At 41.0% G+C, this 26,782-nt stretch overlaps 1 protein-coding gene and 1 long non-coding RNA gene across 3 annotated transcripts; both read right to left on the bottom strand.

The window, feature by feature from the left end:
• Positions 1-1,024: 1,024 nt before the first annotated feature.
• On the bottom strand, positions 1,025-5,621 carry LOC119895381. Its single transcript, XR_005443060.1, has 2 exons — positions 2,249-5,621; positions 1,025-1,941 (listed from the first exon to the last, which is right to left on the bottom strand). It is a non-coding gene; the product is annotated as an uncharacterized LOC119895381 (long non-coding RNA).
• Positions 5,622-7,468: 1,847 nt separating this feature from the next.
• Positions 7,469-24,489, bottom strand: LOC119895380 (general transcription factor II-I repeat domain-containing protein 2A-like). 2 transcript variants are annotated; one of them, XM_038708480.1, is made up of 5 exons: positions 18,497-24,489; positions 15,369-15,493; positions 13,975-14,138; positions 10,262-13,762; positions 7,469-10,228 (listed from the first exon to the last, which is right to left on the bottom strand). In XM_038708480.1, exon 5 carries the CDS (start codon positions 9,501-9,503, stop codon positions 8,400-8,402), a length of 1,104 nt encoding a protein of 367 aa, XP_038564408.1. In that variant the 5' UTR covers positions 9,504-10,228; positions 10,262-13,762; positions 13,975-14,138; positions 15,369-15,493; positions 18,497-24,489; the 3' UTR covers positions 7,469-8,399. The 2 variants fall into 2 exon arrangements, with proteins under 2 accessions (XP_038564408.1, XP_038564407.1); XM_038708479.1 differs by having other exon boundaries at positions 7,469-13,762.
• Positions 24,490-26,782: the final 2,293 nt, after the last annotated feature.

Raw genomic sequence — 26,782 nt, 5'->3', positions numbered from 1 at the left:
TTACTGCCTGCTTCCTTCTCGCCCACCTTCCTCCTTCCCCTTCGTCCCTCCAAAGTCTTCCAGAGAAAACAGAACCTGATGGAGTTTACGACCCGATTACTGCCTGGACACGCTGCTGGCTACTCCCCCACAGCGCCCACAAACACACACACACACACACTCACACAGAGTCCCAGCAGTGGGCGCTGGTATGGGGGAAAGACTCACAAGTTTACCTGTCATCTCACATTAGTAACACTACAAACGAGTGCTCACACTGTAGAGAGAAGCTAACTATTCCTACTCCAAACAGCAGCCAGGCTATTTGTGGCCGAGGAGTGGGCTTGTAATAAATGTCAGTCCATTAAACATACATAGCTTTCAGTGCCTGGGAGCTGTTTAAGTAAACTTAGACATGACTGTGTTTCTGTAAATCCACACAACAACACCAGCAGCTATAAAAAAAGATCTGGGAACAGCTAGTTATAAAAATAGTGGACCAATGAGGTGAAACCATTATAAGTCCAGTTGCCTGCGTTCCTGGCGGGCTGAACAACATCAGACAACTTGTCAGCATATTACATGATCGCTCACCTGCCTCTCTGAGAACCTAATTGTCGCCCAGGGAAACAGGCCCCTCCCAGAAGGTTAATAAGTAATTTTCATTTCGGAGCCGAGTAGACGAAAATAGCATTGAATAGCATGTTTAACATTTTTATGTGGATGTGTCCATCTTTTGCTACAGTTATTTTGTTGTTGTCTGTATTTTGGTTTAGAATTTCTTCGATTAAATTTTTTTTAAAATTTCATTCTTTTAAATTATTAAAAAATGAAGACACAAGGTGCTTAACCCACGATTAGACCTTGAAGACAGTGTGTTTGATGTAGTAATAATAAAAAAGAAGACAACTCGGACAGCACTCCATTCAGACTTTTTAATATAGTCACATGGACAGTTCAGGTATGATGCCCTTCTTTAGCATATATTCTGGCAATTTCACAAACAATATAGGGCTACACTTAAATTACCAGCTAAAAAAACAAATTAGCTACCAGGCCTATCAGGCTGGGGATATCAGGTTGTTTTAACCTTTTACAAGAACTTATAGGTACTCTAGTTTTAATTTCATAAATAAATATTTGCTGTATATATCTTATATTTTATGAGTGTTATTCAGGCATTGAAGAGCTGAATCACCCTTCATTAATGATATAAAAAAGAGAGAGTAATGCTAAGCTAGGTTAAATGCTATATATAACAGTGCACTTAAAGGTACAATGTGTATGACATGGCCAAAACTTTAGTTTAAAACATTCAAAAATTAACTAACATTATGAACAGAAAGTGATGGAGTAACCAATGCTCAATGATGTCACACAACTCAAAGTTGGAAATTCCCAGCTGGTACATGGGAATCACGACCTCTTTGTGTACCAGAGGACTGACTTGGAATTATCCATGGAGAAACACAGCAACCAGCAACATGTTTGTTTACCTTTACCTTTCTTTCCACAAACAGCAAACATTTCAATGACATTTGGAAGTTTATGGTAACTAGGTAACATAGAATGCTAAATATATAAAAATAATAACTGTAAAATTAAATCTATAATTTAACTTAAACCACAAGTGTTAAAAAAAGTACACACAATAAAAAAAATTATGTGTTGCCTTTAAAATCATATGCCACAGTGTTGACATGGTATAAGATTATATCTCAGCATGCTTTAAATGCAAATTTAAAGAGACATTTCCCTGCATTCTCCCCTGGAGAAACTTTCCAGCAGCAGTTCAGGGGGCAGCACAACGATTGAGGTCTGCTGATGACACCAAGGGAAAGGTTTCAGTAGAGCTGATTGGCCAGCTGTCAGGAACTGTCCGTCCAGGCTTCTCTACCTGCACCGCAGTTCCCATGAGCACCTTTCTGTTGTCATCAGCGGGTGTTGGTTGGCACCTGTGACCTGTTTCATGATTTAGACATCAGAAGTAGACATATGGCAACCATATACAGCACATATTCACAAGCACCGGTTCACCACTCCCCCACAACACACACTCTCCTTCTCTTATAAACACACACATGTGTTTACATTACAGAAGAATGGATTGAATAATTGGGAAAAGAAGTTCTAATATCAAAATAATTTAAAAAAATCAGAGCCATTTAATAGATTTAGATGAGAAGTGTGTAGTAGTAGTGTGTAGTGTGCACCCTGATGCTGTGCTACAGTGGTTCTCTGTGCCCCGACAGTAATGTAATAAACCTACCAGCTCACATCCACACAGACCTGCCTGTGCAGCAAAGCACTGAGCGTATAGTCACCACAGCATCCCAAGAGACGCAACCTGAAACCGCTGAAAACGGTCCTCTCTGCCTGTGCACTCTCTCTCTCACACACACACACACACACACACACACACACACACACACACACACACACACACACACACACACACACTTACACTTACACTTGCTCACACAGAGAAAAAGAAAGAGGAAACCTTTATGAATAAACAGATGAGAGTCCATTAGTTGTAATGTTATTATCCAGCTGTCTGAACTGTGACCTCGCTGAGGGTGTGTGTTTATGTGAGCGACACACAGAGTGATGGCTAGTTTAGAAACCTATTTTGGTAGCCAAGAACATTTTTTTAAGGGATCCTTTTTCCAAAGCAACACATTAGCCTTTTAACCTTTTCCTAGGATGACCATCTCTCACCACATAGTTACCATCTTAGAGAACACGTTGTCATAGCTGTGTTTTTAGCTCACTGTTATGAGCTCCTGTTTTCATTAAACTATTTTGGTGTTTTTGGTACTTTTGTGGTCGATATTTTAAACAAAAACCCATCTCATATGCAATTCAAGTTTCTAGCTAATTTCTGAATTTCCGCCAAAAAGAAATATTAATCAATGTATGTTTCCATCAGCTGCACTACGAATATAATCAAGAAGAGGACAATATTACATAATCATTCAACCACCAGTAATTCTGATGTATTATTGTATTGAATTGCACTATCCCACCTCAGATGAATTCGATTTCTCTTTTTTTAAAAAATATCTTTGATCTGTGTGGTGCTTTTATTAGCGTTCTCATTTTTTGTGTATGTAACTTTGTTTTTTTAAAGGAATTTTTGGCACTTTTTTATTTATAAAAAAATATTTAAGTTGATAATGTGCCCAAACATTAGTTAAGATAACTCACTTGTTCCTCAACATTAACCGGTGTTATTTTTTCGAATGTGTGTTTAATCAGTTATTTTAGTCCAGTGTTTTAGTTAATCTGTTAAATTATCAGTCAGGTTACACAAATGTCAGTGGTAAAAAGAAGCACTTTCTGCACACATATTTTTGATTGACACAGTTGCCCCACAGGAACATGTTACAGCCACTGCAGCCGGGTCATGACTGCCAGCTGAAGCCGTCTACTGCACAGATTCCAAAACCTTTTGTACCTATTAGTCATTTCAACAGCAAAATATGTGAAAATAGGGACCAGGTTTAAAAATGCTGAAGTTATAATAATAAATCAGGTGAGAAGTGGTCACTTTGCAACCAGTGGAGTAGCCCCCTGCTGGAATTTAGAAAGAATGCAGATTTAAGGCACTTCCGCATTGACTTTATTTTTCATGCCCGGAGGGTTCCCTCTTGAATAAAACTCTCCATATGTAACAATAAATAACCATTTATAATACTTTGCCAGTCAAATAGGTCCGATGAAGTTTTTTTAATTACAGGTCTCTGATGTTAACAAGCTGCACGGTAACCTCCAACATTCTTGTTCTCAGTGTTGCTCCCTCGAGTGGAGAGGCTGGTGTGTGTTGGTGCTGATGATAATTAAGGTGATGAACATGAAAATGAAGATCCTTTGCTCCAATGTGTGCACGTGTGTGAGAGAGAGTGTGAGAAGGGTGAAGAGAGAGAGAGGGTGTGTGTGTCAATGTAGTGCTGAGAAGAGAACTAAAGGGCCATTTATAGCTGTCACATACTGACAACCATTACCCATGCATTTACAGTGCTCTCAGCACATACTGTCAGGAAGACTCTACACACACACAGACACACACACACAGGAACACACACTCCCCACTCTACCTGACAGAGCCTAATTATCGACACCTCTCCCTGTCGGATGAAACAAAAAACTGCTCTATTTTCAGACTGATGGAGTCTGATGTCTCTCTGTCGTTTTCTTCTTCTTCTCCCCCTCTCAGCGTCTTTTGTCGTCTCTGTGCGCCGCCTCGCCCGCCGCCCACCCCTTATCCGCCGTTTGATTCTCAACTCGTTAAATAAGACTCAAATTAAAACAGACAATGAGGAAAGTTTCCCCCTCACAGCCACTTTCATTTGTTGTGATTGTTATTCAGAGTCATGGATGGTAGTTTGCCCGTGTGTGTGTGTGTTTGTGTTCAGAGTGGAAATGGCAGCAAGTGCCATCTTGTCTTTGAGGCCTGCTTCATTAGTTGTCAAACAGAACAGCCTTGCTTACCCCTGGCCCGCCATCCTGTGTGTGTTTGTGTGTGTGCGTGTTGTGTGGGTGGGATGGGGGTTTGGGATCAAGTGGTGCCTCTGTAGCCCCTCAGAATTTGTTTTATGGGAGGTCAATTCAGCTTATCCAAGCTCTGATTCAGTATTTGTCCCTCTGGCCTGATGCAACCAACACCACAATAATGACATAATGCCATATTGTGTGTGTTGTGTGTGTGTGTGTGTGTGAAGAATGACAATACATTTTTCCGGGACATTTGTGTACTGTGTGTTGCAGTTTTTAGACAGAAGAGGAATGCATTGAATAAACTGATCTAACCAACCGTGTAACCAGCACACCCAGCCAGTAATGTTCTTCAGAGCTGTAGTAGGTGTGTCTGTGTGTGTGTGTGAGTGTGTGCATTTACGTGGCTGTTGGCACTCTCTGGTGAGTAGATCACATTTCAGAACATTCCAGCACCATGTAAACATTTATATACAAGCAAAGAAAACCACTCACATACACTCACACAGGCACACACATTCTCCGTAACACTCTTGCAATGCTTCGTAAATAAATCAGTCAGTGCAAAGAGCCAAGTGTTCACACGTTGATGTGGAACTCTCTTTACCTCAAATCTGTATGGAGGAATCATAGGGACGAAAGCAGGGAGAGAGGATGACAAGAAGAGGAAGTGATCAGAGCCCTCAATTTATTCTTCCAAAAGTCTCTGTTTGCCTTTCATCTCCCTGAGCAACACAGACTCCCTGGTACTCCACTTCAGGTGACTTCACTCTTAATAAATCTTTTTCAGAAAATAAAATTACCACATGAGGTTTGCTAAAGTTTACAACTTAATTTATTTACCATGTTTGTGTGTCTGTGTTTGTGTGACAGCGCTCACCCACTGAGGATGGTAAGAATCACAGATTCGCATCGGTTTACCGGCATAAAAGTTCAAGATGCGATTGGCCCGATTAAAAAAGTGTGCACCAGTTACATGCTGTTTACTTCCTGTTTCCAACCGACAGTCAAGGGAACCTTATCTAACCTTAAAGAGGTGGTATTATGCTCATGTTCAGGTTCAAAATCCTATTTAGGGGTTGTACCAGAACAGGTTTACATGGTTTAATTTTCAAAAAACACCACATTTTTGTCATACTGCACATTGCTGCAGCTCCTCTTTTCACCCTGTGCGTGAAGGCTTCCTTTTAGCTATGGAGTGATACATCTTGTCTCTAAATGATCTTTGTTGGGAGTTGCACATTTTCAGTTCCTAGTTATGGACTACTAGCCAATCAGAAGCAGAAAATCCGGTAAACACGGCTTCATTTCAGCTGTACATGTTACCGACCAGCTTGGCAACATAGACTGGAGCAAGAGTTTCAGAGTGGTGAGTTATTAATCTGTAACAAAAGTATTTTTCATCCATAAAGTTTTAACTGTCTCTACATCACAGTAACAACTTTATGTCCACTGACTGCCTGGAGGGTAGCTAGTGTTTGGAAGGGAGAGGAGGTTTTTGCTGCAGCTCAGTGTTTTTCCACCGGTGTTTTTGAAGGCGTGCCGGACTAACTGCTTGGCCAGCATTAATGAGGTGCATTTAGCTTTCATTCCTGTGTCGTCACAGGGATGAAAGGGAAATGGCTGGACTACAAACCAGCTGTTTTCAAGCAGTTCAGAGCAGCGTTTTCTGTGGGAGATGGGAACTCCCTTTGGGCTGGTCTTTGGGATTTTTCACTTTGCAAACCTATTACATGCACAAAAAAGTTATATAACTCAATAAAGGAGAGGAAAAAAGCCAAAAAGCATAATACCACCTCTTTAACAAAGTGGCAATCCCAACCATGATCTTTCCTTTAACCTAACCACATCATGTTCAAATGTAACCAAACCTCAACCATAGCATGGTCACATCATAAAATTTATTTATTTTTCAACAGTGATTTGTAACAGTGTTGGAAGGCACACACTTGTTTTAGAGGGCATGTACAAACTATGTATTTTGTCATTCAATGTGGAGGTCTTGCCCGAAAGGCTCAATTTTTGAATGAAATAATGTTTGAGATTTGATTGAGTAAACTGAAATTACTCACACACAAGCCTTAAGGTTAGAGTTGGTATCTAACCAGCATGAACTTGACGCTGTCACCACTGGCCAATCTCAGTATCCATCCCATTCTGTGTAAGCACTGAACCCTCAGAGACTTCACCAGCACACTCAACATAAATGTGTGAGTGCACGAGGCTGCAAGGACCGTGACAGCACTTTCTGACATCACATGTTACCTTAACAACAAAGGCATAAAAATTAATTTTATCATCAGCAGAGGAATTTCTTAGTTATGTTGTTGAATCACATATGATAAAACTTTTGTTGAAAATCATCTTGTCATAATTGGAGTGTGATGGCCACAGCCGTGGCCTCACAACCAGATGAAGAGCGGTAACCTCATGCACTGACTTTGTTGTGTTCTTTAAGATTAGTTTATATACATTCATACACATTAGACAGTTTGTAGTAAATATTTATTTGGTTACAAATAAGCTTACAGGACACTTAGTTTATTTAACATACTTTATTTTAGTTGACTATACAGAAGCATCTTTTGGAACACACACCATTAGTTAGTTTTGGATTTTCATTTTGTTATAATTCTTGTTTCCGAGCTTACCAGTGTTGGATGCCACATCCAGGAAGTCTGCTGGCTTAAAGGGTTGGTGCTCGGAGCAGGAGCAGCTTTATAGGAGAGGTGGCCTGATTGGACACTACCACTGCTTGCTATGTCTGGGGGGTGGCTTTATTCTCTCCTTAAATATTTTGGGGTTTAGATTTATATTATATTTGAGTATTTTTGAGTTAAGGTTAAGTAAATGTACATTTCTTTTGGAATAAGTTTTTACATAAGTTTTGTTGTGTTTGCAGTTATGATGTAGTGTTGTTGTTAGTCTTCCCCTGTGTGTCAAAATTGGTCTGATCAGCCAATATATAAGTCCCCTTTGTTTGTTGTATAGTAGGTCAGTTGTATTTTTGAGTCTCTTATGTTCAGAGCTTTAGTTTGTTTGTTTGTTTATTTGACCTCTTTTATGGGCCCAAAACTTTATCTTTTGTTGTAATGATTTTTTTGGTAAATAAAACCCTTTTGCTTTAAATTTCCCTCTTGACTCCTCATGCCTAACTGCCTGGTCCCTCACATGGAGAAACACTGAAACACTATATATATATATATATAATTTTACTGCTTCTTGATTATATGTACTTATTTTCTTATTCTTTTTCTTGTTCTTCCAGGTTTTTAAGTCATTCCCGCTCTCAATGTCACATTATACGATTAGAGAAACTTGCATGAAAGGCTTTAAAAGTCTGCAAGACTGTCTTGACTTGCTGATGACGGACTTTTATAGCACATTTTAAAGGAATTGTTTTACATTTTGCAAAGTACTGAAGGACATGAGATGGTTAGCTTATCTGAGCATAAATACTGGAAGCAGGGGGAACCAACTAGCTGTTTCTCTTTCCTGGAGTCTCTGCTGTTTGTCTGGACACCTCACAGTGACAACAAGACTGCAGAAAAATATTCGGAGCTTAATTTCCCATAAAACTACAACATCTCCTTCACAATTTGTTTTTTGTGCGGATTAAACAAGATATAACCTGTTAATTAGTGTATTTAAGAGATGCTGGTAGGCTTTTTTTTTTTTGTCATTATGCTAAGCTAATTTAAGCTAAGCATCTAATGGCTATAGACCAGAGGTGGGCAATTAATTTTTACAAGGGGCCACATGAGAAACCTGAATTGTGTCAGAGGGCCACACCAACAATAACTTGAACTTAATTTATTCATCTCCACAAACAATGAAAAACAACAAACAGCTGAACAAGTTTATAGGAATACAGCAATACAACAAACAAAAACTTGTAATGTTTTCCACCTCATTTTACCTCTTCAGTGAGAATAATCCAGTCTGTTCTGGGCTTGAACAAGTGCATTGAAATCTGGCTGAATGTCTGAGGTGGCTATGCGAAGGACAGCTGAGAGGTGGTCATCAGTGATAGAGGATCTGTGTTTGGATTTGTTGAACTTCATCACTGAGAATGTCTGTTCACATACATAGGTAGATCCAAACAGGACAAGAATCCTCTGAGCATGCCTCCTCAGGTGTGGAAAGTTCTCCTCTTTGAGGGAGGAGTAAAAGTCCAGCAGTGAGACTGACTTGAAGTGCTCTGCCAGAAGCGTGTCAGACTGCAGGTCAATGAGTTCCATCTGGACATCACTTGGTGCATTATCCACATTGCAGTTGAAGGGAGAAGACACCATGTGCATTTCACTCTCAAGAGTTTTGAAATCTTGAAATTGCCTTGAAAACTCTCCATGCAGTGCTTCTAACATGGTTGAGTACTTGTGGAGGTGATCGGCTGATCTTGTGGCTTCCTTTAGTGTTGGCAGGTGGGTCAGAATGTTGTCCTTCACTTGGCTTGAGAGAAGCTGCAACTTTCTCATGAAAGCCTTCACTGCACTGTACATCTCATGCACAAAAAGGCCCTTGCACTGCAGTTTGACATTTAGTTCGTTCATGAGTGCAGTCACATCCACAGCAAATCCGAGGTCTGTCACCCAGTCTTCATCTGAAAGCTCTGGGACGTCATGTCCTTTCTTCACACAGAAATCCTGAATCTGGTCTCTCAGATCCCAGACACTTTTCAGCACTTTGCCTAGGCTGAGCCACCTGATGGTGCAGTGATAGCTTATGTCACCATGTTCAAGCTCATTTTCCTCCAAAAGTGCAACAAATTGCCTGTGATTTAATGCTCTCCCTCTGATGAAGTTAACTGTTTTAGTTACAGCATCAACAACATGGTTCATTTTTAACACTGTCTTACACAACACTTCCTGATGTATAATACAATGCAAAAATGTCAACTTCTGCACAGGGTTAATTTCTGTCATTTTATCCTGCATTCTCTTTAAAAGGCCAACATTTTTCCCTGTCAGATTTGGACAACCGTCTGTTGTCACACCTACCAGCTTGTCCCATTTCAGTCCTAACATGTCCAAACATGCATTTACCTCTGTGAACAAGTCATTACCAGTGGTTGCATGGCCACCAGCTCCTCCGTGACTTTAAAGTCTGCAGTTATCCCACGTAAGAAGATGAGGAGCTGGGCGGTGTCACGTACATCGCAGCTCTCATCCAAAGCCAGAGAAAAACAGTCAAAGTCGTCCACTCTGTTCTTCAGCTGAAGCTCCAAGTTCCCAGCGATGTCCTCAACCCGCCTCGTTACGGTGCGTCGGGAGAGTGACGCGTTCTCAAACGCGGCCTTTTTCTCCGGACATATCAGTGCAACAGAGTCCAATAAGCACTCCTTAATGAACTCGCCGTCAGAAAACGCCTTACTTTTTCTGCCGATTTTGTGAGAAATTACATAACTTATCCTGACGGCTGCATCTCTGGGGGTGTGAAGTTTGGTAAAAAGGCCTTGTTGGGTTTGCAGTTTTGCTAGCAACGCATCAGACTCCTTTGCGCGCTCTTTGTCAGTCAAATTTCTGTATTTCTCCTCATGCTTGGTGGTGTAGTGAGGATTCAAATTATAATCTTTCAACACAGCGACCTGTGTACCACAAATTAAGCACACAGCATTACCTTTAATTTCTGTAAAGAAATACTTGGCAGTCCATGTCTTGTTGAAAACGCGGCATTCCTTATCAACTTTTCTTTTCTTAGTGTGAGCTGACATCTTGGGGTAATCTGGCTAGCATCACTTGTCCCTGTTCACCTACGCGCGTGTGCGTGGGAGCTGTGCGTACACACGGAAGACACAAACACAAACGTAGCGCTTTCAAAATAAAAGCGCCACAGTTGTATTGCACGCACAACATATATTAGTTTAATTTATGTTGTAATTTATGATTGGCCTCTCGCGGGCCGGACAGGGACGTACAAAGGGCCAGATGTGGCCCGCGGGCCGTAGTTTGCCCAGGTCTGCTATAGACTCTATTTATGACTATATTTTTGAGAGTGATATCAATTTTCTCACCTAACTCTCGCAAGAAAGCAAATATACGTGTTTCACAAAATGTTTGACTATTCCTTTAAAATCTGGGGCAGAGCTTTTTTCATTGCAGTGCATTGAAACAATCTGACTTGTTCTGTTAGCTGTACCACATTAATACATGGTATTTACAGTGACATTCATATTTAATTATTTAAAGTACAGATGTTTACACATTTGCCAAGAGGGAGATTTACCCAACTGGCAACATTGTTTTGGCACCTTTCATATAAACAACACCACTAGGATTACAAAGATAATCCTGTGACTCAGCATTGTGTCTTTGACTACACAGATCTCAATGTATTTCCACAGCACTGTTTTTAAAAATTAATGAGTAAATCCACCAGAAGGACCACAAGTTGTTTTGGACTTTTGAGAGAAAGGTTTGGGTATTTCCCACTGACGTCAGTGCAGTGAGACTTTTCTTGGAGGAATTGAATCTTGGTGCATGTCCACAATAGCTTCAACATTTGGCTCCAGGTGGTAACTGCTTGCTCTAATCTCATCTTTAAACTTAAACCCCCTATTTACTATACATAAACTGGCCTCTGGCAGAAGTGTGGACTGACCAAAGTTACATCACTCTGCAAAAATGTCATTTCTTGAAAGGCCTGAGACTCATTCTCACAAGGAGAGAAGAACTACACACACACACACACACACACACACACACACACACACACACTCATACACGCAGAGTCCAAATGCTGCTCCTGCCCTGTATGACTTTCCATTCCATTCATCACCTCCCCTCTCTGGTCCCACGCTGCTCTGCTGAAGTAAATAAATAAACAGAGGGAGTGAGGATGTATGTAGAAGAGGAAGGTGATGGGAAGGCTATTGGGGGAGGTGTTAGCTCAATCATTCATCAGCTAATGTATCAGAGTGCTCTTTCTATTTATCTCACTCTGCAGGTCACAGAGAGAAATGCTTTTTTCTGCCTATCTTCTTCTCTCTGGCTCTGCTGCTTCTCTGCTGATCCTTACATCTTCATCTTTCTCTCCTCCACCCCTCTGTACTCTCTTCTGAGGATAGATGAAGGTGAGTGTTCAGCCAGGAACTCAGTACATCGATCACTGATGCATTGGCATGGCTGACCGGTGAGTACTTCTGTGAGTGATGCCACTAGGAGCCTCAACTCTGGATTCACCCAGGGGGACTGATCTCAGACCAGCGAAGATGAGGAAGGTAGTTGGCTGGACTTCTCAGAAAATTTTTGCTTATCGTCATCTGCACCTGTGTTGATGTTAGATGATCTCCAACAACAATTTACTCAGAACTCAGAAGAGTACAAAATGTAAAGTTCAGCTGAAACTTATGAGTCTGAACTTATTCAGTCTCTTTAGTATCACATTCCTGCTCTGTCTCACAATCCATTTGCTGTGGCTCAGCAAAGAAACACTGTTCATGGAAGCACAAATAGGAATTTCATATTAAAGAGGCTGTAACCTCTGATGAAGTGTTCTCACTCCCAAATCGTGGGCAGCTTGGTCAGAGGCCCTAAGCTTCAAAGTATGACACTATGTACCCCTCTATTACTCCCCACCCTTTGGTGGCTACATGGGGTGAAAAATCTCCAACACTGACCCCAAACTAAACACAGGTAAACACCTTTAAAACAACCAAATCAAGGGAATGTATTAACACAACAAGGTGATAAATCAAGAACACCAAAAACACAGACGTAACACAACATTCCCCAGCTGAAAGGCAGCAAGACCAGCAGTCCCAAATCAAAAGCCTCTCTTCTGAATCTTGCACAGGTGCTTTTAAAGCCCGCCTTCCAAGGCCAGGTGGACCTTGTTCAGTAATCAGTTGTAGCACTTGTTCTGAAGGAGAACAAGGATAGAAAAGGAAAATACAGCCATAACACCCTCTAGCATCCGCTGTGCATGTGTAGGACTCCACGGTGAAGTAAGCAAATAATAAATGCAACATCCGGTTACACTTTTGTGGCCCTGCTATGGACTGGCGACCTGCCTTTCGACCCAATGTCAGCTGGGATTGGCTCCAGCCCCTCCATGCCCCTGTACAGAGGATAAGCGGTTGACGATGAGCGAGTGGTTAGACTTTCAAAATAAAATGCATGGTTAACTTTGTGAAACAGTCACCATGGTTAGCTGTAGAAAAAATCAAGCAACACTGCCAGAATTTACACTAGAGGGGCACCTATAGCGACATAGTTTGAAGCTTACAGCCACTGATCAAGTTGCTGTATTTCATGTGTTGGGAGTGAGAACTGATTAGATGAAATCCACTTTTTAGTCTAACGAAACTGTTGAATCTTCATATTAGCTTTAGCTGAACTTCACAATGGATTTTTGCATATCGTTTCCTTTAAATTGCTTTTAGAAAGGGATTTCTTTGTGGCCAGTTTGGATAGGAGAAACAATTACATCAACTAATAACCATTTCAGTGTTCACTATATTGCCAAATGTTTTACACACCCCTCCGAATCATTGAATTTAGGTGTTCCAATCACTTCCATGACCACAAGTGTATAAAATCAAGCAACTAGGCATGCTGACTGCTTCTAAAAACATTTGTGAAAGAATGGGTCGCTCTCAGGAGCTCAGTGAATTCAAGAGTGGTACCGTCATAGGTTGCTACCTGTGCAATAACTCCATTTGTGAAATTTCCTCACTAAATATTCCACGGTAAACTGTTAGTGGTATTATAAGAAAGTGGAAGTGTTTGGGAACAACACAAACTCAGCCACGAAAGCGTTAGGCCACATAAAATCTAAGAGTGGGGTCAACGCATGTTGAGGCACACAGTGAGCAGAAGTCACCAACTTTCAGCAGTCAATAGCTACAGACCTCCAAACGTTATGTGGCCTTTGGATTGGCTCAAAAACAGTGCATAGAGAGCTTCATGGAAGGGTTTTCCGTAGCCGAGCAGCTGCATCCAGCTCCGGAAACAGTTTGGGGATGGCCCCTTCCTGTTCCAACATGACTGCGCACCAGTGCACAAAGCAAGGTCCATAAAGACATGGATGAACGAGGCTGGTATGGAAACTTGGCTGGCCTGTACAGAGTCCTGACCCCAACCCGACAGAACACCTTTGGGCTGAATTAGAGCGGAGACTGTGAGCCAGGCCTTCTCGTCCAACGTCTGTGCCTGATCTCACAAATACGCTTCTAGAAGAATGGTCAAAACTTACCATAAACACACTCCTAAACCTTGTAGACAGCCTTCCCAGAAGAGTTAAGGCTGTTGTAGCTGCAAAGAATGGGTCAACTCCATATTAAACCCTACGGATTAAGAATGGGATGTCATTGACTTTCATGTGTATGTAAAGGCAGGTGACCTAAAACTTTTGTCAATATAGTGTATATAAGAACATGTCAGTATAGTTTATAGATAAACTATTAAACTAAAATAAACTATTGTTTAAATTAAAATATATACAGGGAATGGAAATAGTTTTCATCTTTGAATTTAAAAGCTTGGCAATGGCACATACCTGATAATCAGACTTTGAATGGATGTTGATCCAATACTTTTTACCATCCACCCTCTCCTTGCTGCTGCTGAGAATTGTTTGCTGTTTGAAAGCACCTTAGGTGTCCGCAGTTATTACAGCCAATGTGAGATAGATGTTGAGATATTTCACTGCTGCTAGCATGGCTGAAAAGAGAGTGATAGCATTGTTTAAAAACCTTATGCTATTTGTAGGCAAGAAAACTAACTGTTAAACTGGAGAAAATGTGCTCCTGTCTCAACAGAAGTACTGATTGACCCAATACTTCACAATACTGTAATATGTTTCTAGCTCTGTGTTTAATATGTTTCAGCCACATATTATCATTCAGAAGTTACAAGGCACACAAGTTCACATTGTTAATTTTCTTCCTTTCTAGACTTATAATGTAACACTTTTTCTTTCACTCTTCTTTGGATGATCACTTGAACCAAGCAGCATATATTACATGGCTCGTTTCAGCTTGTTTACAGGTAAACTACACGGAGTGAGGTCTGTGTACTTTCATACACGCTAGATTTACGTTCAGAGTGCTTGCAGCCATCAATCCATTATGTGTAATTATGCAATCTGTGTGTGTAATGGTGTATGGATTTGCGTGTATGTGTTCCGGTCTGAATGTATATGCGTGTATGCGTATGGCATGGTCAGATGTCTCAGAGGGATGTAAGATAATGGATAGAAAACTGTGACCACGTGTGAATAATGTCTCATCATGCTGGTGTTCACTGTTCCCTATTCTTGCTTTATCCTTTTCTCCCTCTGTCTCTTGTACTTAGCAGCGTACCCCCCCCCCCTCCCCCCACACACACACATGTGGTAATGAAGTAGGTAATGTAGACCAGCTCTCTCTCAAATACAACACAATTACAACAGATTACACACCAATGGCTTCCACATGGTTCACAGAAAGTGGTGTGTGTGTGGTTTCTTTTGGACCACCACCAACATAGTACACTGGTTTACAGCATATATTGAATGGGACAAGCGATGGAGGGAAGCACTGGGTAAAAGGGTGAGGGGGTGAAGGAAGAGAAGGAGAAAGGGAACTAGGGAAGAGGTTGTTGTACAAGAGGACTGCAGGGTTGTGTGTTATAATAGAACCTAAGTCTCCTAAGATGATATTTTTTAAGACAAGCTTTTCTCGGTTGTTGTAAACAAGGTAGTGATGCTGCTAAGATGAGTTTATTCTGTAGCCATGCAAACTAAAATGCTATTTGTGTGGTGTGTCAAATGCTGCCATTTGCAACAATCGAGTTGGTAAGAATTGATGACTGTAGCCTGCACCTCTACTTCAGGCCCATGAAAGGTGCCAGACAGTCACAATCGACTGCAGGTGCTGCTCAGAAACACTGGAAGTAAGGCCAACGCAATACCTTGAAAAGCTGCTCCTGCACTGCAACGTGGGTGATCCTGTTCTCTGACATCCAGTTGCTGTTGTGTACTGTGCGTACTGACCAAACATGTGTCTGTCTGCCTGTAGGCCCATATGAAAATCCTTCTGAAAGACATACATAAGATGCAAATTGTTTTATATGATCTGCCAGAGAGGGGATTGCAGCATATTCTATTAATGTAAGCCACGTGATGGATGCTAGTGCCGAAACCCTTTGCAGTACCACGAGCACATACATTTTTAGCGTGGCGGTCTGCCAGCAGCCGCACTGCCATGTTTGACTTACAGTACAAAATCACAAATGTACAGCATGTGCACAGTTCAAGTTTATTTTATTTTCAAAAAAACCTCTGTGTATTTTAACAGAAAGAAAAACTATAAGCACATTGAAAAATTTTTTCAAATGTCAAAATTTGTACTGTATTGTATTGACAGAAAACATGCAAACATTTCAGTCTTTCATTTCTACATGACAGTAATGATGCAGGTTCTAAATTAAGGATTATAGTCTAAACAAGCAAAATGTAAAACACTCTCCCTCTTGCATCATGTGTAGGTTGTGAGCCAATATGTTTTTCTTGAATGAGCATGATTCAGTGCAGATGTCAGGTCAGCAAGCAGACCCCTCCGTCACCTCAAAACTATATGCCAATTCAGCAGATTTTGATTGTGTCCTGGGGGTATGTGATAGACCTGAGCTGTCTGTGGGAGTCACAGCTGTTCAGCATGTCAGACGTACTGAATGCTGTGGTGTAAGGCCACTACAGCAGGCAGATGAAGACATTTAAGAACTAGTAATGTGGGGTAGATTGTAATGTGGTAATGTGGTTGCAACATTTTGGACAAGCTGTTGGTCAATATTTCTCCCTGGTAGGCCAAAAAACAAGTCATTACAATATTCTGGTGGGCTAATGAAAGCTTATTTTGAGAATGTAACATGCAAAAAGTGCTTTATATTTGAGTATATAGTCAACATTAGCAGAAGAAAATCATTAGGCAATAGGTTTGAGGTGTAGGGAGGAGGAGAAGTTAGATGAGGTGAGAGGAGAGTAAATGTCTGTTGTGCACCTGGACAGGTGAATGATGGATTAACCCTTCAACCAACTGCAGGAGAGCAGCCTTCATCAATCCATCAACACAGACCGCAAACCACCACTCACACCGCAGGGTGGAGATAAAACCCGCCCTCACTCTAGCTAGAAGTTCAAGCATACTTCTATACATACAAGCCCACAAATACAAATCCACAAAGACGAAAGGGCTCAGAGTAAATGAAAGCTCAGACTTTCCCCTGAGCTGAACTCTGATGGTTTCACGCTCCTTTTTCTTCTCCGTGACAAACAAACAGACATTTCTCAGCTCATTTTTCTTGTGTTTTCCCCGCCACATTCCCAGGCTGTCCCACTGCAACGCCAATGTTTTCAGTAGAGTAACATATCAGACCTAACCCAAACCAGAACTCAATGCTGCAACCACAGGAGTAAAACAATGTAAGACTCCAGAGAAGTCCAGGAGGCATTTGACCCCTCTGTCTGTGCCAGATGTTATTTTATTTTGTGTGTCTGTTTCTCCCCGTGTCTCTGCTCTCATAGTCTGTCTTTCTTTACCTCCTGCTCCTCTCTGGTGGAGTGATGTGCGGTAGACCTCGGACTATTGTGTTGCAAATGTGAAAGTTTTCCTAAATAGACCCTGGTCTTTTCTATTTATGGGAGATGGACAGGCCACAGCATGTTTTTTTGTAAAGGCTTCAGTTTTTTCTTACATGTACATTACATTTACATCTGTTTTTTATACTGGGAGTGGCTTTTATATTGTTTCTCTATTTTTGCTAACCAGCGACTGGAGCTACTTAAAATAATGCATACTGTTTATGTTGTGTCATCAGACGAAGTCTAAAGGAAAATACCATTTCATTACAACTTGTATCTTGTTTAGTTTTTGTAATCAATCATATCAGTAATATAGCCTAATGCATATTAGTATTAGTGAGTTAATTGCTGAGATCTAGGAAGCAGCAAAACAAGTCTAAAAATAAGTCTGAGGGGGCAATAAACAGAAGCAGTACAAAGTGTCTGTTTGCAGTTTGGTGCTGAGCAAGCACACAGTAGGTTTTAACTGAAATCAGCTGCCTGATGTGGCCAAAAATGAGGCTATGGTGAGAGTAAACCAACCAAAAAGCTAATGACTGGACAGCTAAACAATGATCTGAAGCTCGTGGAGTTGAAGATTCAGGTGATCATTTTTCATAGGTTTGTCTCTATAAGAGACCTTTTTCACATTATCACATTGTTTTCACAGTATCATTCGTTACACTGTTGTAATAATATTGATTATGGCTGCTTTAAGTAAGTCTGTGTTATCAGCATAATGTGCTGTAAAGTAAATGGCTGCATTTATATAGTGCTTTTATCCAAAGTGCTTTACAAATTTTGCATCTCATTCACCTATTCACACACACAGAGTGCAAGGTGTTGGCCTGATCAGCTGGGGGGAATTTGGGATTCAGTATATGCCCAGGACCCGGCCAGGAACGCAGTGATCCATGGACCACTTGCTCTACCTCCTGAGCTACACAATGCAGGAAAATGGGCTCCGTCAGTGTTACAGTGTACAATAATTGTATTATAATTACAGATTCATTAACATACAAGCAGCATTGTAATGATCTAGCTGGCTGTAGAGCTTAGTTTACCTTTTGCCTATTGTTGGGTGGTTTTGTGTAACAATGCGTTGCATTTTAAATGCTCGTTATATGTTTTTAATATTTAAAACCATTAATCTGCAAAGTGTCTAGTAGCTGTAGTATCTGACAAGTAAATGTAGCGGAGTAAAATGTACAACATTTCCCTGTTAATTAGAATGAATAGTAGAACACATGTAGTTCCACCCCTGTAACTTATAGTAATTATGGTCAGAACTATGAAAAAAAGACAGATTTACAACACTTTAATAATGTGTACCTCAGAAAAGCAGGACATGCTGATTGTCGAAATTGTTGATTTTGGAGCTCTGATCATCAATAATATGTTATAGATATTGATGTTAAGAGGGGACAGTCAGTTTCATACATCAGGTAAAATATCAGATTAAAATGAGTTTGAAACATACCCAGTCTGTGCAGGGCTTGGAGGTCAGCGACAGAATAACTCTGGCCTCTCAGGTTTCTGTTGTCATATTTCTGGGAATTTGATGCAATGTTTGGAAACCGAGCTGCAGTCAGGCAGGGTGGACCTCACTTTCAGTGTGTGTGTGTGTGTGTGTGTGTGTGTGTGTGTGTGCGTGTGCGCGTGTGGCAGTTTGTGTATATGTTTTCTGTCTACACCAACTCTGTTCAGCCAGAGATGATTGTGTCATTACAGCATCCAGGGCGTGAGAGCTCTCTCTCTCTCTCTCTCTCTCACACACACACACACATACGCATGCACATACACACACGCACGCATGGAGACACACACACACACACACACACACACACACACAGTCACACACAGAGCATCAGGGTTTATCCCGTCTCTCGTCCTGGGCTCTGTCAGTCATGCACTGTGTTCTCACTCCTCACTCTTCTGATGTCATTTGGGAGTGGACTGAAGGGTGGAGGGGGCTTATGAGAAAGACACACATACACACACACATACATAGATCTGGTGGGGTGTTAATAGTGAATTATGGGTTTATAATGTCTAACACTGGCTGATCCAGAGAGAAAAGTCAGGCCAACTAGCCATTAATCAAACCATTCCACTATACTTGTGTGTGTGTGTGTGTTTATTTGTGTGCCTCACTTCTGATGCTTGTGTCTACACAAAACAATTCACAGCAGGCGGCAGATACACATGCATGCAGCTTGTTCAAGAAAAACACTCGTAAACACAAACAGCATGTGAAAAACTGAGAAGAAAGAAATGAGAAGAGAAATTACGAGAATGAAAGAGAGAAAGTCAGAGAATGGGGGGAGAGAAGGTAAAGATAAACAGAGAGAGAAAGTGATGTTGAGAAAGGATAATGGCTTCCATATGAGAATGTCAGAGATTTTTCCTGCTTGCTTCTTCGTGTAATCATATCAGCAGTCGGGCCGTTTCCAACCTTCATAAATGTGAAGTATGCAGAGAGTTTCAGGATCCAGCTTCCTTTACATAAACACCCCTTAGAAAAACAACCCAGTTGGACGTGAGTGTATGTGTGTGTGTCCACTCCTGTGTGGGAGAGAGAGAGCTTGCATACAGTATGGCAAACACATATTTGTGTACGTGGCGTTGTGGTCAACCTACAGTGCAATTTATGAGTTTGTGTGTGAGTGTATGCATGTGTGTGTGTGTGTGTGAGTACAGATTAGGAGATGATGAGTGAAGTGAGTTAAAGTACTCTTGTCAGCCATAAAGTGTGTGTTGGGAGTTCAGTTACTCCTGTGTCACCAAGATTTAGTTTTTCCTAAACATGATGATTCAGATATTTCCAATAGTATTTGTCTTTAATGTTTTCCACAACTTTATGCAGTAAATTAGAAAAAAGGCAGGATATCCGACTCTCATAGGTCTAAAAAGCAGCCATAAAGACTTGTCAGTCAGCATCCCTGACAGCTAAGTTGTTAAAAAGTTGTCTCAGCTTTACAATGCATATTCCTGGTAGATTTCCTTCTAAGATGATTATAATAACTTTCCAGAGTTGTAAAGACCATCTTCATATTACACATTGCAGCTTTTTGGAGTATGACAAGACTTCAAACTTTTAACTCAAAATTGGCCTGGATTTCATTGTCTCACCAAGTCCCCAAGTGACACGCTGCTCTTTGCAGTTCTTTTTTAAAACATAGGGCTGTTTTATGTGCCTGGGAAGCTTTAATCCCCAGAAATTGTTTTCAACCACTGTATTGAACTGGTATTAATTCTAAGACATGTGTTGACCTGAATTTTCTGTCAGCATTCATTAATCAGGAATGTAAAGACTGAAATGGTTAGGCATTTTCAGGCAGGTAACGCTTTTTGGTCGGTGACATTAGGGTAATACATCAAGTTTTTGGAAATGTGGCTATGAGTAATGAGTTTATCTACTAGCAACGTATGGATGAACACTTGGAGCAAGTCTATTTGATTTTGAATTAATTTCACAAAGACTGAATTCTTTTAGCTTTTGTTATAATTAAACATACTTTAGAAGCCCTGCACACCCACACAGTTGTTTTGCCACCAAACACCAGCCTGAACTCACCCACAAAGCCTTAAGAAGAGGTCTGATCAAGCAATGTAAGTTAAAACATCTGTGTAGGTGAATCATTGGTGTGTTTGGTCTTTAAAAGGTACAGTATGTAAGATCTGGCTAGATCTTACACTGATTTTACACTTTAGTTTAAAACATTAAAAAATTAACATTATCAACAGAATGTGAGGAAGTAACAGTTTTAGCGTCACGGCAAAAGATATGTGTGCATTGTGTTGCAGAGATATTGAATTTAGCACGCTAACCAGCCAGTCCCTGCCTGCACTCTGTTGTAATACCACTTGTACCTTGAGAGTCCAGGTCAGAGCTGCTGTAAATCACCTTGTTACTGTATTTCCTGTTGTCAAACTGGCCTACGTTGGCCTCGAAGGCTGTGTTCTGTCAACTGGGAGAGAGCTCTGGTTCTGGTGCCCATTCCGGACTCAGTCAGCATGGCTAACAGAGCTAACTAGCTAATGGCAGTTAGCCGCAGTTACAACTTGATATGCTGCCCTCTATAGGATTTAGATGGAGAGTAGTCTCATTTCTACTTTTACCTTTAATATGTCCAAAATCCTGCATCTGATTCCCTCATTGCAGCAGAATGTCCTACCTCGGTTAAATGCGACATAGTTGGCCTAGCTTAGCATAAAGACTGGAATCAGTTGGACAAGCCTGGCTCTGTCCAAAATTAAATACTCCACCAACCTTTAACAATTTGTGGTCTCAATTTGTGTAAATATTTCTTCTCCCAAAAGGTTGAGCAATTCCTTTTTTCTTTAGGTTGCAAGTAACTTTCGTGGAAAGTTCTTTGGTTTTTGTAAGAAACTGGCTGAAATCCCACCAGAAGTATCCAATGTCTCAAATATGCATAAAAATGTGCTTGTTGGACCATTGTGCTGATGAAAGTAAAAAAAAAGGTTGTTTAGCTTTCATCAAAAATACAGAGAGTTTTTATTCAACCAAGCATTGCTGAAAATAATTTTTTTGACAAGATGTTGAAGAGGCTGCGGAGTCTACTAGTGCATCTGCATTGAAGGGTTAAAGTTCATGGCAGTTGATGAACTATTGATAACTGTTCGATCCCTGGTGGTGTGTTTTTGTGTTTACTGCAGCAGGAGACCAGCAGGAGATCAAACCACTCATAGTGCTCAGTGTTACACACTAGAGCCACAGTTCTCTGAAAAAAGGCTCCCACGGGTCGCTGAGGGGGTCAGCGGAGGCTGCAGACCTCCTGCCTGAGCATTCAGCTGGCAGCAGAGAGCTTCAGAGGGCTGCACTGGGGATATGTTGAGAAACTGTAAAAACACTAGGGGTGTGTGTGTGTTTGTGTGCTGTAAGCTCCCTCTGCTCAAATATTCACAAATTAGCTAATATCAAGAGTTAAGTTACATACACACACACATACACCCACTCTTCACTTGGTTGACTAGGCAGAGGCATTATTCAATTGGCTGGGGTTCAACAGCAACACTCAGCGAGATAGAGAGGATTATGGGGGAGTGAGCTCTGCCCTGAGAGGTTAAAGTGATACATATTTCTCGTAAGTCTATGTCTGTTTTTCAAGTTTTTAATGATGATTGAAATAACACAGTAGGGATTCAACATAGATTCAGGTCAAAATCCTACATCTGCTGTTCTAATCACTTGATATTGGGCTGGAATTTAGTGATAAAATGATATGGAGATGTAGTAACTGATGCACTTTATGTTTTTCTGGAAAAGAATTTTGTGCGGAATAAATAAAAACTTTCAGCCAAGTCGCAGAGCAGGTCATCCAGTGATCTGAGGGTTGGCCAGTCTCAAACTGTTCCTGGTTGGTACATAAAAGTATGTATGTTGGTGCTCTTATTTACTTATAATTATTGAACTTTTATGCACACTGACTTCACTGTTGTGAGCACAATGACAATAAAGATCTAAACAAATTAAGAGACCTTTATTAAATTAAAGACCTTCGCGCTGCTCCACTGTCCTCTTCCATTACTGTGACAGAACAGGGTTAGCATTTGTAGTAATAGCACGATTTAACTCATAAAGAAATGCACAAACCTCATCAACGGTGTCATGGCTGCCATCCACGGTGCTGACTGGGGAGGTGTCCGCTGTGTTCACTGAATTTTGTGTCAGCAGACTGAAAACACACTTGTAAGGACCGATGACTAAAAGTATATCCTGTAGTTTCAGATCCTGCAAAACAACCTTCTTTCCGGTCAGTCATACCTCACTTAAGAGAGTGATTTAGTTAATTTAGTTATTGTCTATGGCCAGTTTAATAAGTTATTTATGCCTTTCTGCCATTAGCTTTTCTCCTTTTCTTTAGTGTTTTTGTATTGGCTTTTACAAAAATCAAAAGACAGATTTCAGTCAGGGTGGGTCTTTACAGGTGGATGTGTAGCTATGAAAACCTGTCTGTGTAAGAGATGATTAGTATTGTCATTTCTGTGCGACCCCTGCCTCAAAGAGTACAGGTACAAAAAATATTTGGCATTTTATCATAGACGGCAGAAAGATGACAGGAAATGAGGGAGAGAGACAGAGGAGCAAAAGGTCTGACTCACCCGGGACGTTAAGGTTCATAGTTGGTGTCTTAAGCCCTGAGCTAGGGGGGCGCCTGAGGTACAAACAAATTGACACAAAGTCACATAGATTGTTGGAGAAAGTAGCAGCTTCAGTTGCTTATTCTTGCAGTGTGCTAACGAGTAAGCTTCACCCACACCCACATCAACAAGGGAGAAGTAGCAGTGTTGCACAGTTCTTTTGCTTCAAAGGATGTCTTCAAGTCTATTTTATTCTTAGTCTTATATAGTCTTATTTGTGCATGATTGTACATTGGTATATGAGAAATGCCAAAAAGTGAGTGTACAGCATGACTGTGGCTGAACAGATCCAGTGTGACTCCTTACTGCAGCTGATGCTGTTGTGCTGCTGACGTTCTGCTTTCACTGTACGGCCGGTGAAGACAAGGTACAAATCAGCATTTAATTCCTATATTATCTGGTCCTGCTGTTTTCACTGAATGCTTAACAACAAATCCAAAAACTATTAAACAATGAAAAAATATCTCTTGATCTTATTACTTTAAAATTACATCAGAAAACATATATTCAACTGCCTGTATGATCTGTATACTGTCTACTGTATACATTATATATACTATATACATTCATTCTGCAACATACACCGTTCTCCTGTCCTCCCCTAACAGTGTACGCGGTGCTGTGTGGTTTCAGATCGTCCTGCTGTCAGCTGTTTGGCAGAAGCTTGTCGCACAGACGCTCAGGCTGAATCCTGTGTTTCCGCAAGGTGAACAGAAACTTACAACCGTGACATTTGACTTTTATGTCTGGCCTTTAACACAGCGGCTGGACAAGAGCTCTGCCAGAACACTGTGTGTGGCCTGTGTGTGATCCTTGTGCTGATTGGGGTAGGCATTACTCATAGTGGGACGTGATGATATCACACACATGCACACAGCCTTCACACAATGGCAGTGACATCATCATCACCATCCAAACCAGAAGTGCTGAAATTTCTCAGATGATATCATCACCAATCATCCCTGCCAATCACCACACATTTCTCGGCATTGAGTCATTGATAATCTCTACTTCCTGCCAACGGATGATGACATAATTTGGTAGTAAGTGGCTAAGAAAGAGCATTTCATTCTTCACAAATTATAAACTGGCAACAGAGGTGATGCTGGAAACATATAAACCCTACAGAGTCCAAGACAGGTGCAACAGCAGACGTAAACATTTGGGGTTTAGCCAAGCGGAAAGCTTCTGATCCACAATATGAAGCGAATGCAGAAGTCCCTGAAACCTGTATTCTATTGAAAATCCAGCAAGGGGCGACTCTTCTGGTTTCAAAAAGAAGTCCGGCTCCATTAGAAATAATGGGAAAATGACATTCTCTACTTCTCAGCTGAATAATTACCCTAGTAAACACTTTCCTGATGAGTTTATGGTCTCAGTCGCTAGTTTCAAGTCTTCTTCAATACAAAATGATGTTCATTTAGTAAATTATGGTCCCATTTATTTTAAATTAGACCACAAACAGAGTATGTTTCAGGGCGGGATTATCTATGATTGACAAGTCGTTACCATAGCGACCTGTCAATCAGGCTAGAGCAGACTCGTACCTTCGGCGCTGTGTAAATTTAACCAGCACCTTTGAAAAAGCTTATTAGGAGTTGGCTGTTTACTTTCTCTGGTGAGTACATTTAGTTTTAAGCCCAGTTAAAATGACAGTTAACGTGAGTTACAATTGCACCTAGCTAAGCAAGCTAGCTAGCTCCGCACACGGCCGTTAGCTCTGCCGTATTGTCACTTCCGGGCACTTCTTGGTTGCAAAAACTCAACATGGCGGAGCCCTATCGGCCTAACTCGATGCTTCAAAACAGTAGTCCACAAACCAACGGGTGACGTCACGATGACTATGCCCATATCTTATATACAGTCTATGGGTTTAGCCTAACCTCGGGGGGTCTGTGGGCATGCTCCCCTGGATAGAATTTTTTCCCATTTCAGCAAGTCGTTTTAGATAATAGAAGATTTAAAAAAAAAACTGTACATCGTTTGGGAAAAACATGATAGTTGCCCAGGAAAAAAACCCTAAAAGGGTTAGTTGTGAATGGGGTGAAGTTGATGATTGCCTCTTGGCTAGAATGGGTTGAGACGGAAGGCCGGAGTTAAATATGGACAGAACTTGCTGCTGCAAGGGCTGTGGAGGAAAGCTAGAATGCTAAATATCCTGACATCCCGGTGACAGAAACCCAGACTAGGATGAGCTGCCATAGTTGTTGGGATTGGGGCAAGGGGGCACTGGCATCTCAGTCCCAGATGCCCAAACTAAAGCTGGCTGCTGTGATTAGTGAAAGTAGAAAACTGGGGGTGCTGGCATCCCGGTGAGAGTGAGCTGCTGTGGTTGCTAGAAGTGGATGGCAGGGGCGCTGATGACCCAATGTGGTTTGCCCTGTATGATGTAGGCTGCTGGTGCGGTTGCTGAACACTCTCAGAAGAGGTGGAGGCCCTAGAAATCCAGTGTTGTTTGACTTGCATTTTTGCTTGATCACTGGCCTTTCTGCTGTCATAAGCTGGAGAATAAAAGTGAACTGTCTCTTTAACAGTGGCACTGATGTCAGGGAGTGCGTGATTACGTCGAAACTGTGGGCATGACATGTGAGCATTGAAACGTTTTGCTGTTATCTCTGTTCTGTGAAAAGGAATTCCTTTTTCTTTTAGAGAGTTTTGAAGATGAAGAGGTTGTCGGAGGACTTAGCTTGAGAGTGGTAATGCTGCGATTGGCTGTTTGTTGTGAGGCGGAGGATTGTTCTTAAATGAAAAGGAGAGATGAACCATGAAGACAGGATTTAGGACTGTGTAAAACGGGGTCTCAGGCATGGAGAGGTTTACGGCCTCTTATGCTGGGTTTGCAGACGTGGGTTGACAGAATCTTCAAAGAAAATGATTGTCCCAATATCGTACGAATAATTTGTTGTCGGATGGGGATAACGAGATGTCCCTTCTTTAGATGATGTAATTGGACGAATGGATGAAGTCCCTTGTAGCAATACCATTAAGGAATAGTAGCTTAGCATGGCTCTGTTGCTTGGTCTCGGTTCTGGAGCGAAGAAGAGGAGATGGGTATTTATAAGAATGGCAGGAGTGGTGATTGAGGTGTGGTCCTCCTCCTGAAACTGCTAGAAAGCGCAGTTACTAATCTCAACCTATCTAACCTATTTTTGTGATACTGCTAAACATCAGCATGTTAACATTGTCATTGTTAGCATGTTGCTGTTAGCATTTAGCTCAAATCAACTCTGTGCAAAAGTACAGTCACACAGAACTGCTAGTATGGCTGTTGACATCTTGTCTGCTTTTCACTAAAAATAACCTTTTTTCACATAACTTCATGAGGTTAACATTATCTAGGATCAACTATATTATGACTTAGGTATCATAAAGGTTTATCTTAAGTTGCAAAACTGAACAGTAATTCACTAACGCTAGATTACAAAACAACTAGATATTTTAACAAGAGCAGGTTGGAAAAGTGTTGTCTGCAGTTGTATTTTAACTAACATCTTAATGATTTTTTTAAACCCCGTTTTTACCTAGTTTTTACACTTCAAAATAAAGAATTATAAAGTAAATATGAATTATATTAAGTTTTGTTTGGAGGCATTTTCCTCTT

The sequence above is a fragment of the Micropterus salmoides genome, unplaced genomic scaffold (genome assembly GCF_014851395.1).
Source record: "Micropterus salmoides isolate LMB-PRFRI ecotype aquatic unplaced genomic scaffold, ASM1485139v1 Ms_hic_scaffold_9, whole genome shotgun sequence".
In the NCBI taxonomy this organism is placed as follows: Eukaryota; Metazoa; Chordata; class Actinopteri; order Centrarchiformes; family Centrarchidae; genus Micropterus; species Micropterus salmoides.
The sequence above is the reverse complement of the archived record's forward strand: the minus strand, read 5'-3'. Positions and strand labels throughout refer to the sequence as shown.

Coding starts and splice junctions, on each gene's coding strand:
- LOC119895380 (XM_038708479.1), bottom strand. CDS start 9,503: ATGTTAGGACTGAAATGGGACAAGCTGGTAGGTGTGACAACAGACGGT.